Genomic DNA, 16,025 nt, shown 5'->3' with positions numbered 1-16,025 from the left:
CCTTCTCGTCTTGTATCCTTTCAGCTTCAGGGAGTTTCTGATGTTTTACGTATCTCTGAGATCATACACGCTACGTCTGAACCGTAAACACTGACACTCCAGTAACATGGACCACATTTTCAGACCATAACACTGAAAAATGAAAACTTCATCATCTGTTAGAGAATGTAAGGTCAGTGAGCTTCACCTGCAGGTCTGCTTTAGGGTGCAGGAAGAAAAAAGGCTTCAGTACAGGAGACCTGGATGTGGAGTGGACACAGACTCATTCTGCACTGCAGGTCCATCAACAATTGAATGCATTTATAATTCTATATAAATACTCACACTCGAGGTCTGCCTCCTACGATTGCTGTTAGGCCAGGAGCTGTGGGGTTCACACAAAAACATCAGCTCGATGTCCGAGCTCTGCAGCACACACACACACACACACACACGAAGGCATCACAGAACAGTAGACATACCCATGCCGGTTCCTGCTGGAGCCACTTCCCTGGAGAAAAACTCAAGAGCTTTCTTCTGCTTGTGATGGACAGCCATCCACAGCACCGCTTCCCGAAGGTCCTGCACAAGATATATTAATGATTCACTCGAGTCCAGATTTAATAATGGGATTCATACGAGGAGAACATTGTGGAGATCAAGCATCACAACACGTAGCTGAAACGTTCTCACTCACACATTAGCCACATTGTGGTAAAGCAGCAAATCAAAAATCCGGCCCCTGTAATTCCCAGAGCAGTCTGGACGAGAGTGGACGAGTGACTAGTGCAGCTAGCTGGCTTTACTCAGGTAATGTGAGAGTGAAGTGTAACATCACTACCACGAAGAGTAAATGTGTGTGAAGATGAACCTACGGTGATGACTGCGTGTGGTCCGTAGGTATCCTCAGCCCCCAGAACCTGGACGTTCACATCAGTGTAATCATCCAGTCCCAGCTGTCTGAACATTCTCCTGGTCCTACAGAGAACATCCACAGCTCATGTCTTGAAAACAACAGTAGAAACCTTACACACGTTAGACAGAGGTAGAGTACGGTGATCAGTCAGGACACACTCCTGATCTGGGCTCCAGATGGAGAAGATTAGGAACAGAAGATTTCATTTATAGAATTGATAAAAACATTCCTGTCAGCAGTAACTGTATAAAAATCTTTAAGTTCTGCTTATCTCTGAGATGATCTGATCTCTGATCTGTTTGTTTGATGATTAATAATACAAACCGTTTGAGAATGCTCTCCGCGGTCCTTCTGGCCTTCTGAGCCGCTCCAGGGCCGACTACTGGACAAACGGCCGTGGCTCTGAACCCGTCCATGTACGTGGCACAGACCTGAGGAAGAGAATTACAGAAGAACGTTAAAACTACAGAATTCTGATGATCTGAAGTTAAAACTGATCCTCAACACTTCCAGGTGATGCTGATCTTCATCTTCATCTTCAGAGGGAAGCAGCTTCTGGAACTTCCTGTTATTATACTATCACAAAAAAAACAGCAGACCTGAGAGGGGGGTGGGGGACAGAGAGAGAGAGAGAGAGAGAGAGAGAGAGAAAGAGAAAGAGAGCGAGAGAGACAGAGAGAGAGAGGGAGAGAGACAGACAGGCAGAGAGAGAGAGAGGGAGAGAGACAGAGAGAGACAGAAAGAGAGCGAGAGACACAGAGAGAGAGAGACAGAGAGGGAGAAGGAGAGAGAGAGGGAGAGAGAGACAGAGAGGGAGAAGGAGAGAGAGAGGGAGAGAGAGAGAGAGAGAGAGAGAGAGAGAGAGAGGGAGAGGGAGAGAGAGAGAGAGAGACAGAGTCAGAGTCAGAGAGAGAGGGAGAGGGAGAGAGGGAGAGGGAGAGAGAGGGAGAGAGGAAGAGAGACAGAGACAGAGAGAGAGGGAGAGGGAGAGACAGAGAGAGGGAGAGAGACAGAGAGAGAGAGGGGGAGAGACAGAGAGGGAGAGAGAGAGAGAGAGAGGGAGAGAGAGGGAGAGGGAGAGAGAGAGAGACAGAGAGGGAGAAAGGAAGAGAGACAGACAGAGAGAGGGAGAGAGACAGAGAGGGAGAAAGGAAGAGAGAGAGACAGAGAGAGAGGGAGAAAGGAAGAGAGACAGAGACAGAGAGAGGGAGAGAGACAGAGAGGGAGAAAGGAAGAGAGACAGAGACAGAGAGAGAGGGAGAAAGGAAGAGAGACAGAGACAGAGAGAGGGAGAGAGACAGAGAGGGAGAAAGGAAGAGAGACAGAGACAGAGAGAGGGAGAGAGGGAGAAAGGAAGAGAGACAGAGAGAGAGAGGGAGAGAGGGAGAGACAGAGAGAGGGAGAGAGACAGAGAGCTAACTCACTAACACACTGACTCGCTAACTCACTGACTCGCTAACTCATTAACCCACTGACTCGCTAACTCACTAACTCGCTAACTCACTAACCCACTGACTCGCTAACTCACTAACCCACTGACTCGCTAACTCACTAACCCACTGACTCGCTAACTCACTAACCCACTGACTCGCTAACTCACTAATTCGCTAACTCACTGACTCGCTAACACACTGACTCGCTAACACACTAACCCACTGACTCACTAATCCCTGATGATCGCTGCTGCTGGATTCACAGTATTTATTTTTTTCTTATTATTTATTGATTTTCTTCATTATTATTGGAAGTGTTACCTTGTAGTCACCTGACGGAGGTGATCCTTTGGCTCCACCCACTTTCACTGCTCCTCCATCCACACCTTCAGTTATTAATGATTATTACTACAAACTCCAGATTTCACAGTTACACACAGTGAAAGTACAGAGTTAACATTCTTTAGGAAATGTTTCTGACCAAAGCCCAGGATAAATACACTTATTAATTAATTATTGATGGGAAGAGTTCTAAATTAAGATCCCAGAATGAACCCATGAAGAGTCTTCAACATTCTCCTCACCTGGAACCTCAGTAATGGTGACGTGAGAGAAGTCACACGTGACATCAGGCAGCAGGTAATGACGTGGATCTCCTATTTCATACACTAACTGTTCTGCTACTGTCCCAAAGGACACCCGGCCTCCAGTTCTGGGAGGTTTGGAGAGTGTGAAGGAGCCATCAGAGGAACACTCGATCACGGGGAACCCCATGTTATCCCTACACAAGGCAGAAACACAGAGGAACACACAGCACTGTTTCTATTACCTCTTTATATTTCAGTGTTTAATGAACACATGAGCAGAACATCACTCTCATTTTACTTTTCATTTTAAAATCTTACTTCTCTTTTGTCTATATTTTCCTTTGCAAAACAAATAAATAAATAGATTATAAATAGCTAAAAGTTGAGTGACGGTGGCAATAAATATGTAAACTGATGTGTGTGTGTGTGTGTTTAATACAGTGTGAGTTAGAGCTAAGGGGCGCTTAAGGAAAAGTCAACAAACACCAGTGTCACCAGGTGACCTCGTACCAGTCAGGAACCGTGTGCCAGTCAGTGAAAATGCCACCGGTCACTTGGGCTCCACACTCGATCAGGTGACCTGCCAGACTAAAGCAAACACAGACACGTGTGTTACTCACCAACACTGTCCGGTCATCTGATAATAAAACATCAGAGACCACCAACACATCTGAACACCTGACCAGAACGGTGTATTAAAGCTAATCTAGGGTCAGTTCACTGGATACTTCTTAATTCACCTTAAATTGAATCCTTCTCTGTTTAGATGCAGAACTTTAAATAAGACTTATCTATAATATTTATAATAAAGTGTATGAAAGTAAAGACTGTCCTGGGTTTTCACCTTCCAGCAGCCAAGAGGTCAAAGTTATTCTGATTCCAGCCAAACTGTCACAATACACGCCACACACACGCCACACACACGCCACACACACGCCAAAAAAAAAAAAAACACTTTATGTGAGAAATGTTCTATAGATGATGTACAAACAGTACAATATTTTAGAATGAAATGGAGAAGACCACAGATCCACACAGCAGCTAAGTTTATAGTGCCGTAATGTGTAGAAGTAAAGAAACATCATGACCAAACCATACTGAATGCATCAGGGGTCCGAGCACCACTGCACTGTCCACACAGCGGCCAGTGACCACGATATCAGCCCCGAGATCCAAACAGCGCTTTATGGGGAGCGCACTGCAGCAAGCAGAGGATGAGATTAGGTTCCATCACATCGTTTTTCATTACATCATTTTTCATTATGTTCTGCATGTGGGATTTATATTTCTTTCAATCAGGAACAGTGATGAAGTCCAGTTCATATTTTTGGGGGGGGGGGGGGTTGTTACACAGTGAGTAGAACCATGAGCTGGGTGGAGGTGAAGGTGGACTGTGAGAGTGGTGGTGGTAATGGTGATGCTAGTGGTGGTGGTGGTAAGGGTGATGGTGATGCTAGTGGTGGTGGTGATGCTAGTGGTGGTGGTGATGCTTGTGATGGTGGTGGTAAGGGTGATGGTGATGCTAGTGGTGGTGGTGATGCTAGTGGTGGTGGTGGTAAGGGTGGTGGTGATGCTAGTGGTGGTGGTGGTGATGCTAGTGGTGGTGGTGGTAAGGGTGGTGGTGGTGCTAGTGGTGGTGGTGGTAAGGGTGATGGTGGTGCTAGTGGTGGTGGTGGTAAGGGTGATGGTGGTGCTTGTGGTGGTGGTAGTAATGGTGACAGTGGTAATGGTGATGCTAGTGGTGATGCTAGTGGTGGTGGTGGTAAGGGTGATGGTGGTGCTAGTGGTGGTGGTGGTAAGGGTGATGGTGATGCTAGTGGTGGTGGTGATGCTTGTGATGGTGGTGGTGATGCTAGTGGTGGTGGTGATGCTAGTGGTGGTGGTGATGCTTGTGATGGTGATGCTAGTGGTGGTGGTGATGCTAGTGGTGGTGGTGGTAAGGGTGATGGTGATGCTAGTGGTGGTGGTGATGTTTGTGATGGTGGTGGTAAGGGTGATGGTGATGCTAGTGGTGGTGGTGATGTTTGTGATGGTGGTGGTAAGGGTGATGGTGATGCTTGTGGTGGTGGTGATGTTTGTGATGGTGGTGGTAAGGGTGATGGTGATGCTTGTGGTGGTGGTAGTAATGGTGACAGTGGTAATGGTGATGCTAGTGGTGGTGGTGGTAAGGGTGATTTTGATGCTAGTGGTGGTGGTGATGCTAGTGGTGGTGGTGATGCTAGTGGTGGTGGTGGTAAGGGTGATGGTGATGCTAGTGGTGGTGGTGATGCTTGTGATGGTGGTGGTGATGCTAGTGATGGTGGTGGTAATGGTGATGGTGGTAATGGTGATGCTAGTGATGGTGGTGGTGATGCTAGTGATGGTGGTGGTAATGGTGATGCTAGTGATGGTGGTGGTAATGGTGATGCTAGTGATGGTGGTGGTAATGGTGATGCTAGTGATGGTGGTGGTAATGGTGATGCTAGTGATGGTGGTAATGGTGATGCTAGTGATGGTGGTGGTAATGGTGATGCTAGTGATGGTGGTAATGGTGATGCTAGTGATGGTGGTGGTAATGGTGATGGTGGTAATGGTGATGCTAGTGATGGTGGTGGTAATGGTGATGCTAGTGGTGATGCTTGTGATGGTGGTAGTGCTGGTGGAGGTGCTGGTGGTAGTGATGGTGGTGCTGGTGAACTCGTTTCAGCATGTTTTTGGAGATGTGCAATCCAGAGCTTCATGGTTCGTGATATGAGGGGATTTGAAGAGAGTTAAATATAAACACTAAACATCATCTCTGAGAAATTCTCTCACCCCAGGTATGCGTTCATACTGTGTACGGTGTTGGGAAGTGGTTTTGTTTCTTGTGTATCGGCCATCTTCAACATATTCAGAGAGTCTTTCTAAAGAGAGAAAAACACGAACAGTGCTGTAACTCCTACAGCATTCACCTGGTTTCAGGTAAAACCCCTCAAAGTTAAAGGCAAGTCTTAAATTCACTGAGCTCCAGTGTCCTGCAGCAGACACACACAACAAGAGTTAAAGCCTCTGTGTGTGGGGGGGGGGGGGGGGGGGGCTGGTCTAATGCAGAAAACTCCTACACAGAAAGACACCGTCTCCTCAGAGCTGCAGGTACTTCTTCTCACCTGTGGCATGAGATCATCACCAGTTACCACGGCAACCTTCAAACTGAGCCCAGCTTCCTGCACTACTTCCTGTATAGCAGTGGCACACGCGAGAGGATTCACACCACCGGCGTTACTGACCACACGAATACCTGTTCAACACACACACACACACACACACACACACACACACACACACGCTTTAATCCAGTGTGTTAAAAAAACCTGCAGTAATATCAAGTGAGTGTGTGTGTGTGCACGTGTGTGTTTGTGTTTCTTCTTTCTCAATCTTTCTCTTAACAGCATTTTAATTTGGATGTTCAAATTATTTTTCACAATTGATTTTATTTATGTATTTTGATTAAAATTAGCCTACAGTAAGCTGATAAACTGGGGCTAATTTGGTTTCAGACTAAACTACATGTTCCTCAATAGAGAATCCTGATCTTGTTAAAGTATGTGATGTTTTTATATTAATATTTTGAGGGTGTGACTGCTCTGAAGTCTGACATCAGATTTAATTCCCAGAGCTCTCACTCCTGTAGATAAATAAAGCACTGTCCACTCTGCACTGTCCACCCTCCACTGTCCACTCCTACCTTTTTGGCTGATTTCTTTAATAAATGGAGAAATGGCAGCAAGAACAAAATCCGGAGCGTATCCCATACTCTGGAAGAGATCAGAAATCACATGTGAGTTACAGCTGATCAAACGTGTGTGAAGTGAGGAAGCATGACCAGGTCTGATCAGAACACTCCTGATATCAATCAGCTAGGTCCGAGTTGAGGACTGAAAAATATACAGCAAACTGACTGGATCAGACACGACAAAAACATCTTCATGTGTGTGATCAGACACGACAAAAACATCTTCATGTGTGTGATCAGACACGACAAAAACATCATGTGTGAGATCAGACACGACAAAAACATCTTCATGTGTGTGATCAGACACGACAAAAACATCATGTGTGAGATCAGACACGACAAAAACATCATGTGTGAGATCAGACACGACAAAAACATCATGTGTGAGATCAGACACGACAAAAACATCATGTGTGAGATCAGACACGACAAAAACATCATGTGTGTGATCAGACACGACAAACATCATGTGTGTGATCAGACACGACAAAAACATCATGTGTGTGATCAGACACGACAAAAACATCATCATGTGTGTGATCAGACACGACAAAAACATCATGTGTGTGATCAGACACGACAAAAACATCATCATGTGTGTGATCAGACACGACAAAAACATCATGTGTGTGATCAGACACGACAAAAACATCATGTGTGAGATCAGACACGACAAAAACATCATGTGTGTGATCAGACACGACAAAAACATCATGTGTGAGATCAGACACGACAAAAACATCATGTGTGTGATCAGACACGACAAACATCATGTGTGTGATCAGACACGACAAAAACATCATGTGTGTGATCAGACACGACAAAAACATCATGTGTGAGATCAGACACGACAAAAACATCTTCATGTGTGAGATCAGACACGACAAAAACATCTTCATGTGTGAGATCAGACACGACAAAAACATCTTCATGTGTGAGATCAGACACGACAAAAACATCTTCATGTGTGAGATCAGACATGGTCTTTGTGTAGACAACATTAACATTTCTATGACAGATGTCATTTTCAACAGTACACATATATATATTACACACACACACACACACACACTGACACACACAGTTTTACACACACACACGGTTCAGAGAGTGTAAACACTTACAGGAGTCTTGGCTTTAGCTGCTGTGAGGAGCGACATGGTGATCTCTGACAGATAATCAAACACTAGAAAGTCCAGCTTCCCTCCATGGATCAGCTGAGGAACTGCAGAGGAACACGACCAGGAAGAACATCACACTTACATCATAATACACTAGAGTATGCACTGATTTATAGTGTGTGTGTGTGTGTGTGTGTGAGAGAGAGAAGAGGCTCAGGAAGCAGATTAACTGAAACTTGTTGGTGTGTGTGTGTGTGTTGTTGTTACCTGCAGTAGCAGTGTTGGTGTGTGTGTGTGTGTGTGTTGTTGTTACCTGCAGTAGCAGTGTTGGTGTGTGTGTGTGTGTTGTTGTTACCTGCAGTAGCAGTGTTGGTGTGTGTGTGTGTGTGTGTGTGTGTTGTTGTTACCTGCAGTAGCAGTGTTGGTGTGTGTGTGTGTGTGTGTGTGTTGTTGTTACCTGCAGTAGCAGTGTTGGTGTGTGTGTGTGTGTGTGTTGTTGTTACCTGCAGTAGCAGTGTTGGTGTGTGTGTGTGTGTGTGTGTGTTGTTGTTACCTGCAGTAGCAGTGTTGGTGTGTGTGTGTGTGTGTGTGTGTTGTTGTTACCTGCAGTAGCAGTGTTGGTGTGTGTGTGTGTGTGTGTGTGTTGTTGTTACCTGCAGTAGCAGTGTTGGTGTGTGTGTGTGTGTGTGTGTTGTTGTTACCTGCAGTAGCAGTGTTGGTGTGTGTGTGTGTGTGTGTGTGTTGTTGTTACCTGCAGTAGCAGTGTTGGTGTGTGTGTGTGTGTGTTGTTGTTACCTGCAGTAGCAGTGTTGGTGTGTGTGTGTGTGTGTGTTGTTGTTACCTGCAGTAGCAGTGTTGGTGTGTGTGTGTGTGTGTTGTTGTTACCTGCAGTAGCAGTGTTGGTGTGTGTGTGTGTTGTTGTTGTTGTTGTTGTTGTTACCTGCAGTAGCAGTGTTGGTGTGTGTGTGTGTGTGTTGTTGTTGTTGTTGTTACCTGCAGTAGCAGTGTTGGTGTGTGTGTGTGTGTGTTGTTGTTGTTACCTGCAGTAGCAGTGTTGGTGTGTGTGTGTGTGTGTGTGTTGTTGTTACCTGCAGTAGCAGTGTTGGTGTGTGTGTGTGTGTGTGTGTTGTTGTTACCTGCAGTAGCAGTGTTGGTGTGTGTGTGTGTGTGTGTTGTTGTTGTTACCTGCAGTAGCAGTGTTGGTGTGTGTGTGTGTGTGTGTTGTTGTTGTTACCTGCAGTAGCAGTGTTGGTGTGTGTGTGTGTGTGTGTTGTTGTTGTTACCTGCAGTAGCAGTGTTGGTGTGTGTGTGTGTGTGTGTTGTTGTTGTTACCTGCAGTAGCAGTGTTGGTGTGTGTGTGTGTTGTTGTTGTTGTTACCTGCAGTAGCAGTGTTGGTGTGTGTGTGTGTGTTGTTGTTGTTGTTGTTACCTGCAGTAGCAGTGTTGGTGTGTGTGTGTGTGTTTTTGTTGTTACCTGCAGTAGCAGTGTTGGTGTGTGTGTGTGTTGTTGTTGTTACCTGCAGTAGCAGTGTTGGTGTGTGTGTGTGTTTTTGTTGTTACCTGCAGTAGCAGTGTTGGTGTGTGTGTGTGTGTTGTTGTTGTTACCTGCAGTAGCAGTGTTGGTGTGTGTGTGTGTGTTTTTGTTGTTACCTGCAGTAGCAGTGTTGGTGTGTGTGTGTGTTGTTGTTGTTACCTGCAGTAGCAGTGTTGGTGTGTGTGTGTGTGTTTTTGTTGTTACCTGCAGTAGCAGTGTTGGTGTGTGTGTGTGTTGTTGTTGTTACCTGCAGTAGCAGTGTTGGTGTGTGTGTGTTGTTGTTGTTGTTGTTGTTGTTGTTACCTGCAGTAGCAGTGTTGGTGTGTGTGTGTTTTTGTTGTTACCTGCAGTAGCAGTGTTGGTTTGTGTGTGTGTGTGTTGTTGTTGTTGTTACCTGCAGTAGCAGTGTTGGTGTGTGTGTGTTGTTGTTGTTACCTGCAGTAGCAGTGTTGGTGTGTGTGTGTGTTGTTGTTGTTGTTGTTACCTGCAGTAGCAGTGTTGGTGTGTGTGTGTGTGTGTGTGTTTTTGTTGTTACCTGCAGTAGCAGTGTTGATGTGTGTGTGTGTGTGTGTTTTTGTTGTTACCTGCAGTAGCAGTGTTGGTGTGTGTGTGTGTTGTTGTTGTTGTTGTTACCTGCAGTAGCAGTGTTGATGTGTGTGTGTGTGTGTTGTTGTTGTTACCTGCAGTAGCAGTGTTGGTTTGTGTGTGTTGTTGTTGTTGTTGTTACCTGCAGTAGCAGTGTTGGTGTGTGTGTGTGTGTGTTGTTGTTGTTGTTACCTGCAGTAGCAGTGTTGGTGTGTGTGTGTTGTTGTTGTTGTTGTTACCTGCAGTAGCAGTGTTGGTGTGTGTGTGTGTGTGTTGTTGTTGTTGTTACCTGCAGTAGCAGTGTTGGTGTGTGTGTGTGTGTGTGTGTGTGTGTTTTTGTTGTTACCTGCAGTAGCAGTGTTGGTGTGTGTGTGTGTTGTTGTTGTTACCTGCAGTAGCAGTGTTGGTGTGTGTGTGTGTGTGTGTGTGTGTGTGTTTTTGTTGTTACCTGCAGTAGCAGTGTTGGTGTGTGTGTGTGTGTGTGTTTTTGTTGTTACCTGCAGTAGCAGTGTTGGTGTGTGTGTGTGTGTGTGTGTTGTTGTTGTTGTTACCTGCAGTAGCAGTGTTGGTGTGTGTGTGTGTGTGTGTTGTTGTTGTTACCTGCAGTAGCAGTGTTGGTGTGTGTGTGTGTGTTTTTGTTGTTACCTGCAGTAGCAGTGTTGGTGTGTGTGTGTGTGTGTGTGTTGTTGTTACCTGCAGTAGCAGTGTTGGTGTGTGTGTGTGTGTGTGTTGTTGTTGTTACCTGCAGTAGCAGTGTTGGTGTGTGTGTGTGTGTGTTGTTGTTGTTACCTGCAGTAGCAGTGTTGGTGTGTGTGTGTGTGTGTTGTTGTTGTTACCTGCAGTAGCAGTGTTGGTGTGTGTGTGTTGTTGTTGTTACCTGCAGTAGCAGTGTTGGTGTGTGTGTGTGTGTGTGTGTGTGTGTTGTTGTTACCTGCAGTAGCAGTGTTGGTGTGTGTGTGTGTGTGTTGTTGTTGTTACCTGCAGTAGCAGTGTTGGTGTGTGTGTGTTGTTGTTGTTACCTGCAGTAGCAGTGTTGGTGTGTGTGTGTTGTTGTTGTTGTTACCTGCAGTAGCAGTGTTGGTGTGTGTGTGTGTGTGTGTTGTTGTTACCTGCAGTAGCAGTGTTGGTGTGTGTGTGTGTGTGTGTGTGTTGTTGTTGTTACCTGCAGTAGCAGTGTTGGTGTGTGTGTGTGTGTGTGTTGTTGTTGTTACCTGCAGTAGCAGTGTTGGTGTGTGTGTGTGTGTGTGTTGTTGTTGTTACCTGCAGTAGCAGTGTTGGTGTGTGTGTGTTGTTGTTGTTACCTGCAGTAGCAGTGTTGGTGTGTGTGTGTGTGTTGTTGTTGTTGTTGTTGTTACCTGCAGTAGCAGTGTTGGTGTGTGTGTGTGTGTGTTGTTGTTGTTACCTGCAGTAGCAGTGTTGGTGTGTGTGTGTGTGTGTGTGTGTTGTTGTTGTTACCTGCAGTAGCAGTGTTGGTGTGTGTGTGTGTGTGTGTTGTTGTTGTTACCTGCAGTAGCAGTGTTGGTGTGTGTGTGTGTGTGTTGTTGTTGTTACCTGCAGTAGCAGTGTTGGTGTGTGTGTGTTGTTGTTGTTACCTGCAGTAGCAGTGTTGGTGTGTGTGTGTGTGTGTGTGTTGTTGTTGTTGTTGTTACCTGCAGTAGCAGTGTTGGTGTGTGTGTGTTGTTGTTGTTACCTGCAGTAGCAGTGTTGGTGTGTGTGTGTGTGTGTGTTGATGTTGTTACCTGCAGTAGCAGTGTTGGTGTGTGTGTGTGTGTGTTGTTGTTGTTACCTGCAGTAGCAGTGTTGGTGTGTGTGTGTGTGTGTTGTTGTTGTTACCTGCAGTAGCAGTGTTGGTGTGTGTGTGTGTGTGTGTGTGTGTTGTTGTTACCTGCAGTAGCAGTGTTGGTGTGTGTGTGTGTGTGTGTTGTTGTTGTTACCTGCAGTAGCAGTGTTGGTGTGTGTGTGTGTGTGTTGTTGTTGTTACCTGCAGTAGCAGTGTTGGTGTGTGTGTGTTGTTGTTGTTACCTGCAGTAGCAGTGTTGGTGTGTGTGTGTGTGTGTGTGTGTTGTTGTTGTTGTTGTTACCTGCAGTAGCAGTGTTGGTGTGTGTGTGTTGTTGTTGTTACCTGCAGTAGCAGTGTTGGTGTGTGTGTGTGTGTGTGTTGTTGTTACCTGCAGTAGCAGTGTTGGTGTGTGTGTGTTGTTGTTGTTACCTGCAGTAGCAGTGTTGGTGTGTGTGTGTTGTTGTTGTTACCTGCAGTAGCAGTGTTGGTGTGTGTGTGTGTGTTGTTGTTGTTGTTGTTACCTGCAGTAGCAGTGTTGGTGTGTGTGTGTGTGTGTGTTGTTGTTGTTACCTGCAGTAGCAGTGTTGGTGTGTGTGTGTGTGTTTTTGTTGTTACCTGCAGTAGCAGTGTTGGTGTGTGTGTGTGTGTGTGTGTTGTTGTTACCTGCAGTAGCAGTGTTGGTGTGTGTGTGTGTGTGTGTTGTTGTTGTTACCTGCAGTAGCAGTGTTGGTGTGTGTGTGTGTGTGTGTGTTGTTGTTACCTGCAGTAGCAGTGTTGGTGTGTGTGTGTGTGTGTTGTTGTTGTTACCTGCAGTAGCAGTGTTGGTGTGTGTGTGTGTGTGTTGTTGTTGTTGTTGTTACCTGCAGTAGCAGTGTTGGTGTGTGTGTGTGTTGTTGTTGTTGTTGTTACCTGCAGTAGCAGTGTTGGTGTGTGTGTGTGTTGTTGTTGTTGTTGTTACCTGCAGTAGCAGTGTTGGTGTGTGTGTGTGTGTTGTTGTTACCTGCAGTAGCAGTGTTGGTGTGTGTGTGTGTGTTGTTGTTACCTGCAGTAGCAGTGTTGGTGTGTGTGTGTGTGTTGTTGTTGTTACCTGCAGTAGCAGTGTTGGTGTGTGTGTGTGTGTGTGTGTTGTTGTTACCTGCAGTAGCAGTGTTGGTGTGTGTGTGTGTGTTGTTGTTGTTACCTGCAGTAGCAGTGTTGGTGTGTGTGTGTGTGTGTTGTTGTTGTTGTTACCTGCAGTAGCAGTGTTGGTGTGTGTGTGTGTGTTGTTGTTGTTACCTGCAGTAGCAGTGTTGGTGTGTGTGTGTGTGTTGTTGTTGTTACCTGCAGTAGCAGTGTTGGTGTGTGTGTGTTGTTGTTGTTACCTGCAGTAGCAGTGTTGGTGTGTGTGTGTGTGTGTGTTGTTGTTGTTACATGCAGTAGCAGTGTTGGTGTGTGTGTGTTGTTGTTGTTACCTGCAGTAGCAGTGTTGGTGTGTGTGTGTTGTTGTTGTTACCTGCAGTAGCAGTGTTGGTGTGTGTGTGTGTGTTGTTGTTACCTGCAGTAGCAGTGTTGGTGTGTGTGTGTGTGTTGTTGTTACCTGCAGTAGCAGTGTTGGTGTGTGTGTGTGTGTTGTTGTTGTTACCTGCAGTAGCAGTGTTGGTGTGTGTGTGTTGTTGTTGTTACCTGCAGTAGCAGTGTTGGTGTGTGTGTGTGTGTGTGTTGTTGTTGTTACATGCAGTAGCAGTGTTGGTGTGTGTGTGTTGTTGTTGTTACCTGCAGTAGCAGTGTTGGTGTGTGTGTGTTGTTGTTGTTACCTGCAGTAGCAGTGTTGGTGTGTGTGTGTGTGTGTGTGTTGTTGTTACCTGCAGTAGCAGTGTTGGTGTGTGTGTGTGTGTGTGTGTGTTGTTGTTACCTGCAGTAGCAGTGTTGGTGTGTGTGTGTGTGTGTTGTTGTTGTTACCTGCAGTAGCAGTGTTGGTGTGTGTGTGTTGTTGTTGTTACCTGCAGTAGCAGTGTTGGTGTGTGTGTGTGTGTGTGTGTGTTGTTGTTGTTACCTGCAGTAGCAGTGTTGGTGTGTGCGTGTGTGTGTTTTTGTTGTTACCTGCAGTAGCAGTGTTGGTGTGTGTGTGTGTGTGTTGTTGTTGTTGTTGTTACCTGCAGTAGCAGTGTTGGTGTGTGTGTGTGTGTGTGTTGTTGTTGTTACCTGCAGTAGCAGTGTTGGTGTGTGTGTGTGTGTTTTTGTTGTTACCTGCAGTAGCAGTGTTGGTGTGTGTGTGTGTGTGTGTGTGTTGTTGTTACCTGCAGTAGCAGTGTTGGTGTGTGTGTGTGTGTGTGTGTGTTGTTGTTGTTACCTGCAGTAGCAGTGTTGGTGTGTGTGTGTGTGTGTTGTTGTTACCTGCAGTAGCAGTGTTGGTGTGTGTGTGTGTGTGTTGTTGTTGTTACCTGCAGTAGCAGTGTTGGTGTGTGTGTGTGTGTGTGTGTGTTGTTGTTGTTACCTGCAGTAGCAGTGTTGGTGTGTGTGTGTGTGTGTTGTTGTTGTTGTTGTTACCTGCAGTAGCAGTGTTGGTGTGTGTGTGTGTGTGTTGTTGTTGTTGTTGTTACCTGCAGTAGCAGTGTTGGTGTGTGTGTGTGTGTGTTGTTGTTGTTGTTGTTACCTGCAGTAGCAGTGTTGGTGTGTGTGTGTGTGTGTTGTTGTTGTTGTTGTTACCTGCAGTAGCAGTGTTGGTGTGTGTGTGTGTGTGTTGTTGTTGTTGTTGTTACCTGCAGTAGCAGTGTTGGTGTGTGTGTGTGTGTTTTTGTTGTTACCTGCAGTAGCAGTGTTGGTGTGTGTGTGTGTGTTGTTGTTACCTGCAGTAGCAGTGTTGGTGTGTGTGTGTGTGTTGTTGTTGTTGTTACCTGCAGTAGCAGTGTTGGTGTGTGTGTGTGTGTTTTTGTTGTTACCTGCAGTAGCAGTGTTGGTGTGTGTGTGTGTTGTTGTTGTTACCTGCAGTAGCAGTGTTGGTGTGTGTGTGTTGTTGTTGTTGTTGTTGTTACCTGCAGTAGCAGTGTTGGTGTGTGTGTGTGTGTTGTTGTTGTTACCTGCAGTAGCAGTGTTGGTGTGTGTGTGTGTGTTGTTGTTGTTACCTGCAGTAGCAGTGTTGGTGTGTGTGTGTTGTTGTTGTTACCTGCAGTAGCAGTGTTGGTGTGTGTGTGTGTTGTTGTTGTTACATGCAGTAGCAGTGTTGGTGTGTGTGTGTTGTTGTTGTTACCTGCAGTAGCAGTGTTGGTGTGTGTGTGTTGTTGTTGTTACCTGCAGTAGCAGTGTTGGTGTGTGTGTGTGTGTGTGTGTTGTTGTTACCTGCAGTAGCAGTGTTGGTGTGTGTGTGTGTGTGTGTGTTGTTGTTACCTGCAGTAGCAGTGTTGGTGTGTGTGTGTGTGTGTTGTTGTTGTTACCTGCAGTAGCAGTGTTGGTGTGTGTGTGTGTGTTGTTGTTGTTGTTGTTACCTGCAGTAGCAGTGTTGGTGTGTGTGTGTGTGTGTGTTGTTGTTGTTACCTGCAGTAGCAGTGTTGGTGTGTGTGTGTGTGTGTGTGTGTTGTTGTTACCTGCAGTAGCAGTGTTGGTGTGTGTGTGTGTGTGTTGTTGTTGTTACCTGCAGTAGCAGTGTTGGTGTGTGTGTGTGTGTGTGTTGTTGTTGTTACCTGCAGTAGCAGTGTTGGTGTGTGTGTGTGTGTGTGTGTGTGTTGTTGTTACCTGCAGTAGCAGTGTTGGTGTGTGTGTGTGTGTGTGTTGTTGTTGTTACCTGCAGTAGCAGTGTTGGTGTGTGTGTGTGTGTGTTGTTGTTGTTACCTGCAGTAGCAGTGTTGGTTTGTGTGTGTGTGTGGTGTTGTTGTTACCTGCAGTAGCAGTGTTGGTGTGTGTGTGTGTGTGTGTGTGTTGTTGTTGTTACCTGCAGTAGCAGTGTTGGTGTGTGTGTGTGTGTGTGTGTGTTGTTGTTGTTACCTGCAGTAGCAGTGTTGGTGTGTGTGTGTGTGTGTTGTTGTTGTTGTTGTTACCTGCAGTAGCAGTGTTGGTGTGTGTGTGTGTGTGTTGTTGTTGTTGTTGTTACCTGCAGTAGCAGTGTTGGTGTGTGTGTGTGTGTGTTGTTGTTGTTGTTGTTACCTGCAGTAGCAGTGTTGGTGTGTGTGTGTGTGTGTTGTTGTTGTTGTTGTTACCTGCAGTAGCAGTGTTGGTGTGTGTGTGTGTGTGTGTTGTTGTTACCTGCAGTAGCAGTGTTGGTGTGTGTGTGTGTGTGTGTGTGTGTGTTGTTGTTACCTGCAGTAGCAGTGTTGGTGTGTGTGTGTGTTGTTGTTGTTACCTGCAGTAGCAGTGTTGGTGTGTGTGT

At 45.9% G+C, this 16,025-nt stretch overlaps 1 protein-coding gene across 1 annotated transcript in view; it reads right to left on the bottom strand.

Moving 5' to 3' along the window:
* Positions 1-16,025, bottom strand: part of lratb.1 (lecithin retinol acyltransferase b, tandem duplicate 1) — a 46,953-nt gene that overhangs the window by 23,790 nt on the left and 7,138 nt on the right. Inside the window, exons 2-15 of the mRNA XM_058380215.1 lie at positions 7,791-7,891; positions 6,619-6,688; positions 6,041-6,171; positions 5,709-5,797; positions 4,014-4,113; positions 3,760-3,803; positions 3,426-3,503; positions 2,913-3,109; positions 2,650-2,714; positions 1,220-1,326; positions 855-957; positions 462-561; positions 325-364; positions 188-239 (exon numbers count right to left, since the gene is read on the bottom strand). Of these exons, the coding sequence (XP_058236198.1) occupies positions 188-239; positions 325-364; positions 462-561; positions 855-957; positions 1,220-1,326; positions 2,650-2,714; positions 2,913-3,109; positions 3,426-3,503; positions 3,760-3,803; positions 4,014-4,113; positions 5,709-5,797; positions 6,041-6,171; positions 6,619-6,688; positions 7,791-7,891 (1,277 nt within the window). The remainder of the gene's footprint in view (positions 1-187; positions 240-324; positions 365-461; positions 562-854; positions 958-1,219; positions 1,327-2,649; positions 2,715-2,912; positions 3,110-3,425; positions 3,504-3,759; positions 3,804-4,013; positions 4,114-5,708; positions 5,798-6,040; positions 6,172-6,618; positions 6,689-7,790; positions 7,892-16,025) is intronic.

The sequence above is a fragment of the Hemibagrus wyckioides genome, linkage group LG26, assembly GCF_019097595.1.
Source record: "Hemibagrus wyckioides isolate EC202008001 linkage group LG26, SWU_Hwy_1.0, whole genome shotgun sequence".
Taxonomy (NCBI): Eukaryota; Metazoa; Chordata; class Actinopteri; order Siluriformes; family Bagridae; genus Hemibagrus; species Hemibagrus wyckioides.
Note: the sequence above shows the minus strand (reverse complement) of the source record. Positions and strands in the feature narration are given on the sequence as shown.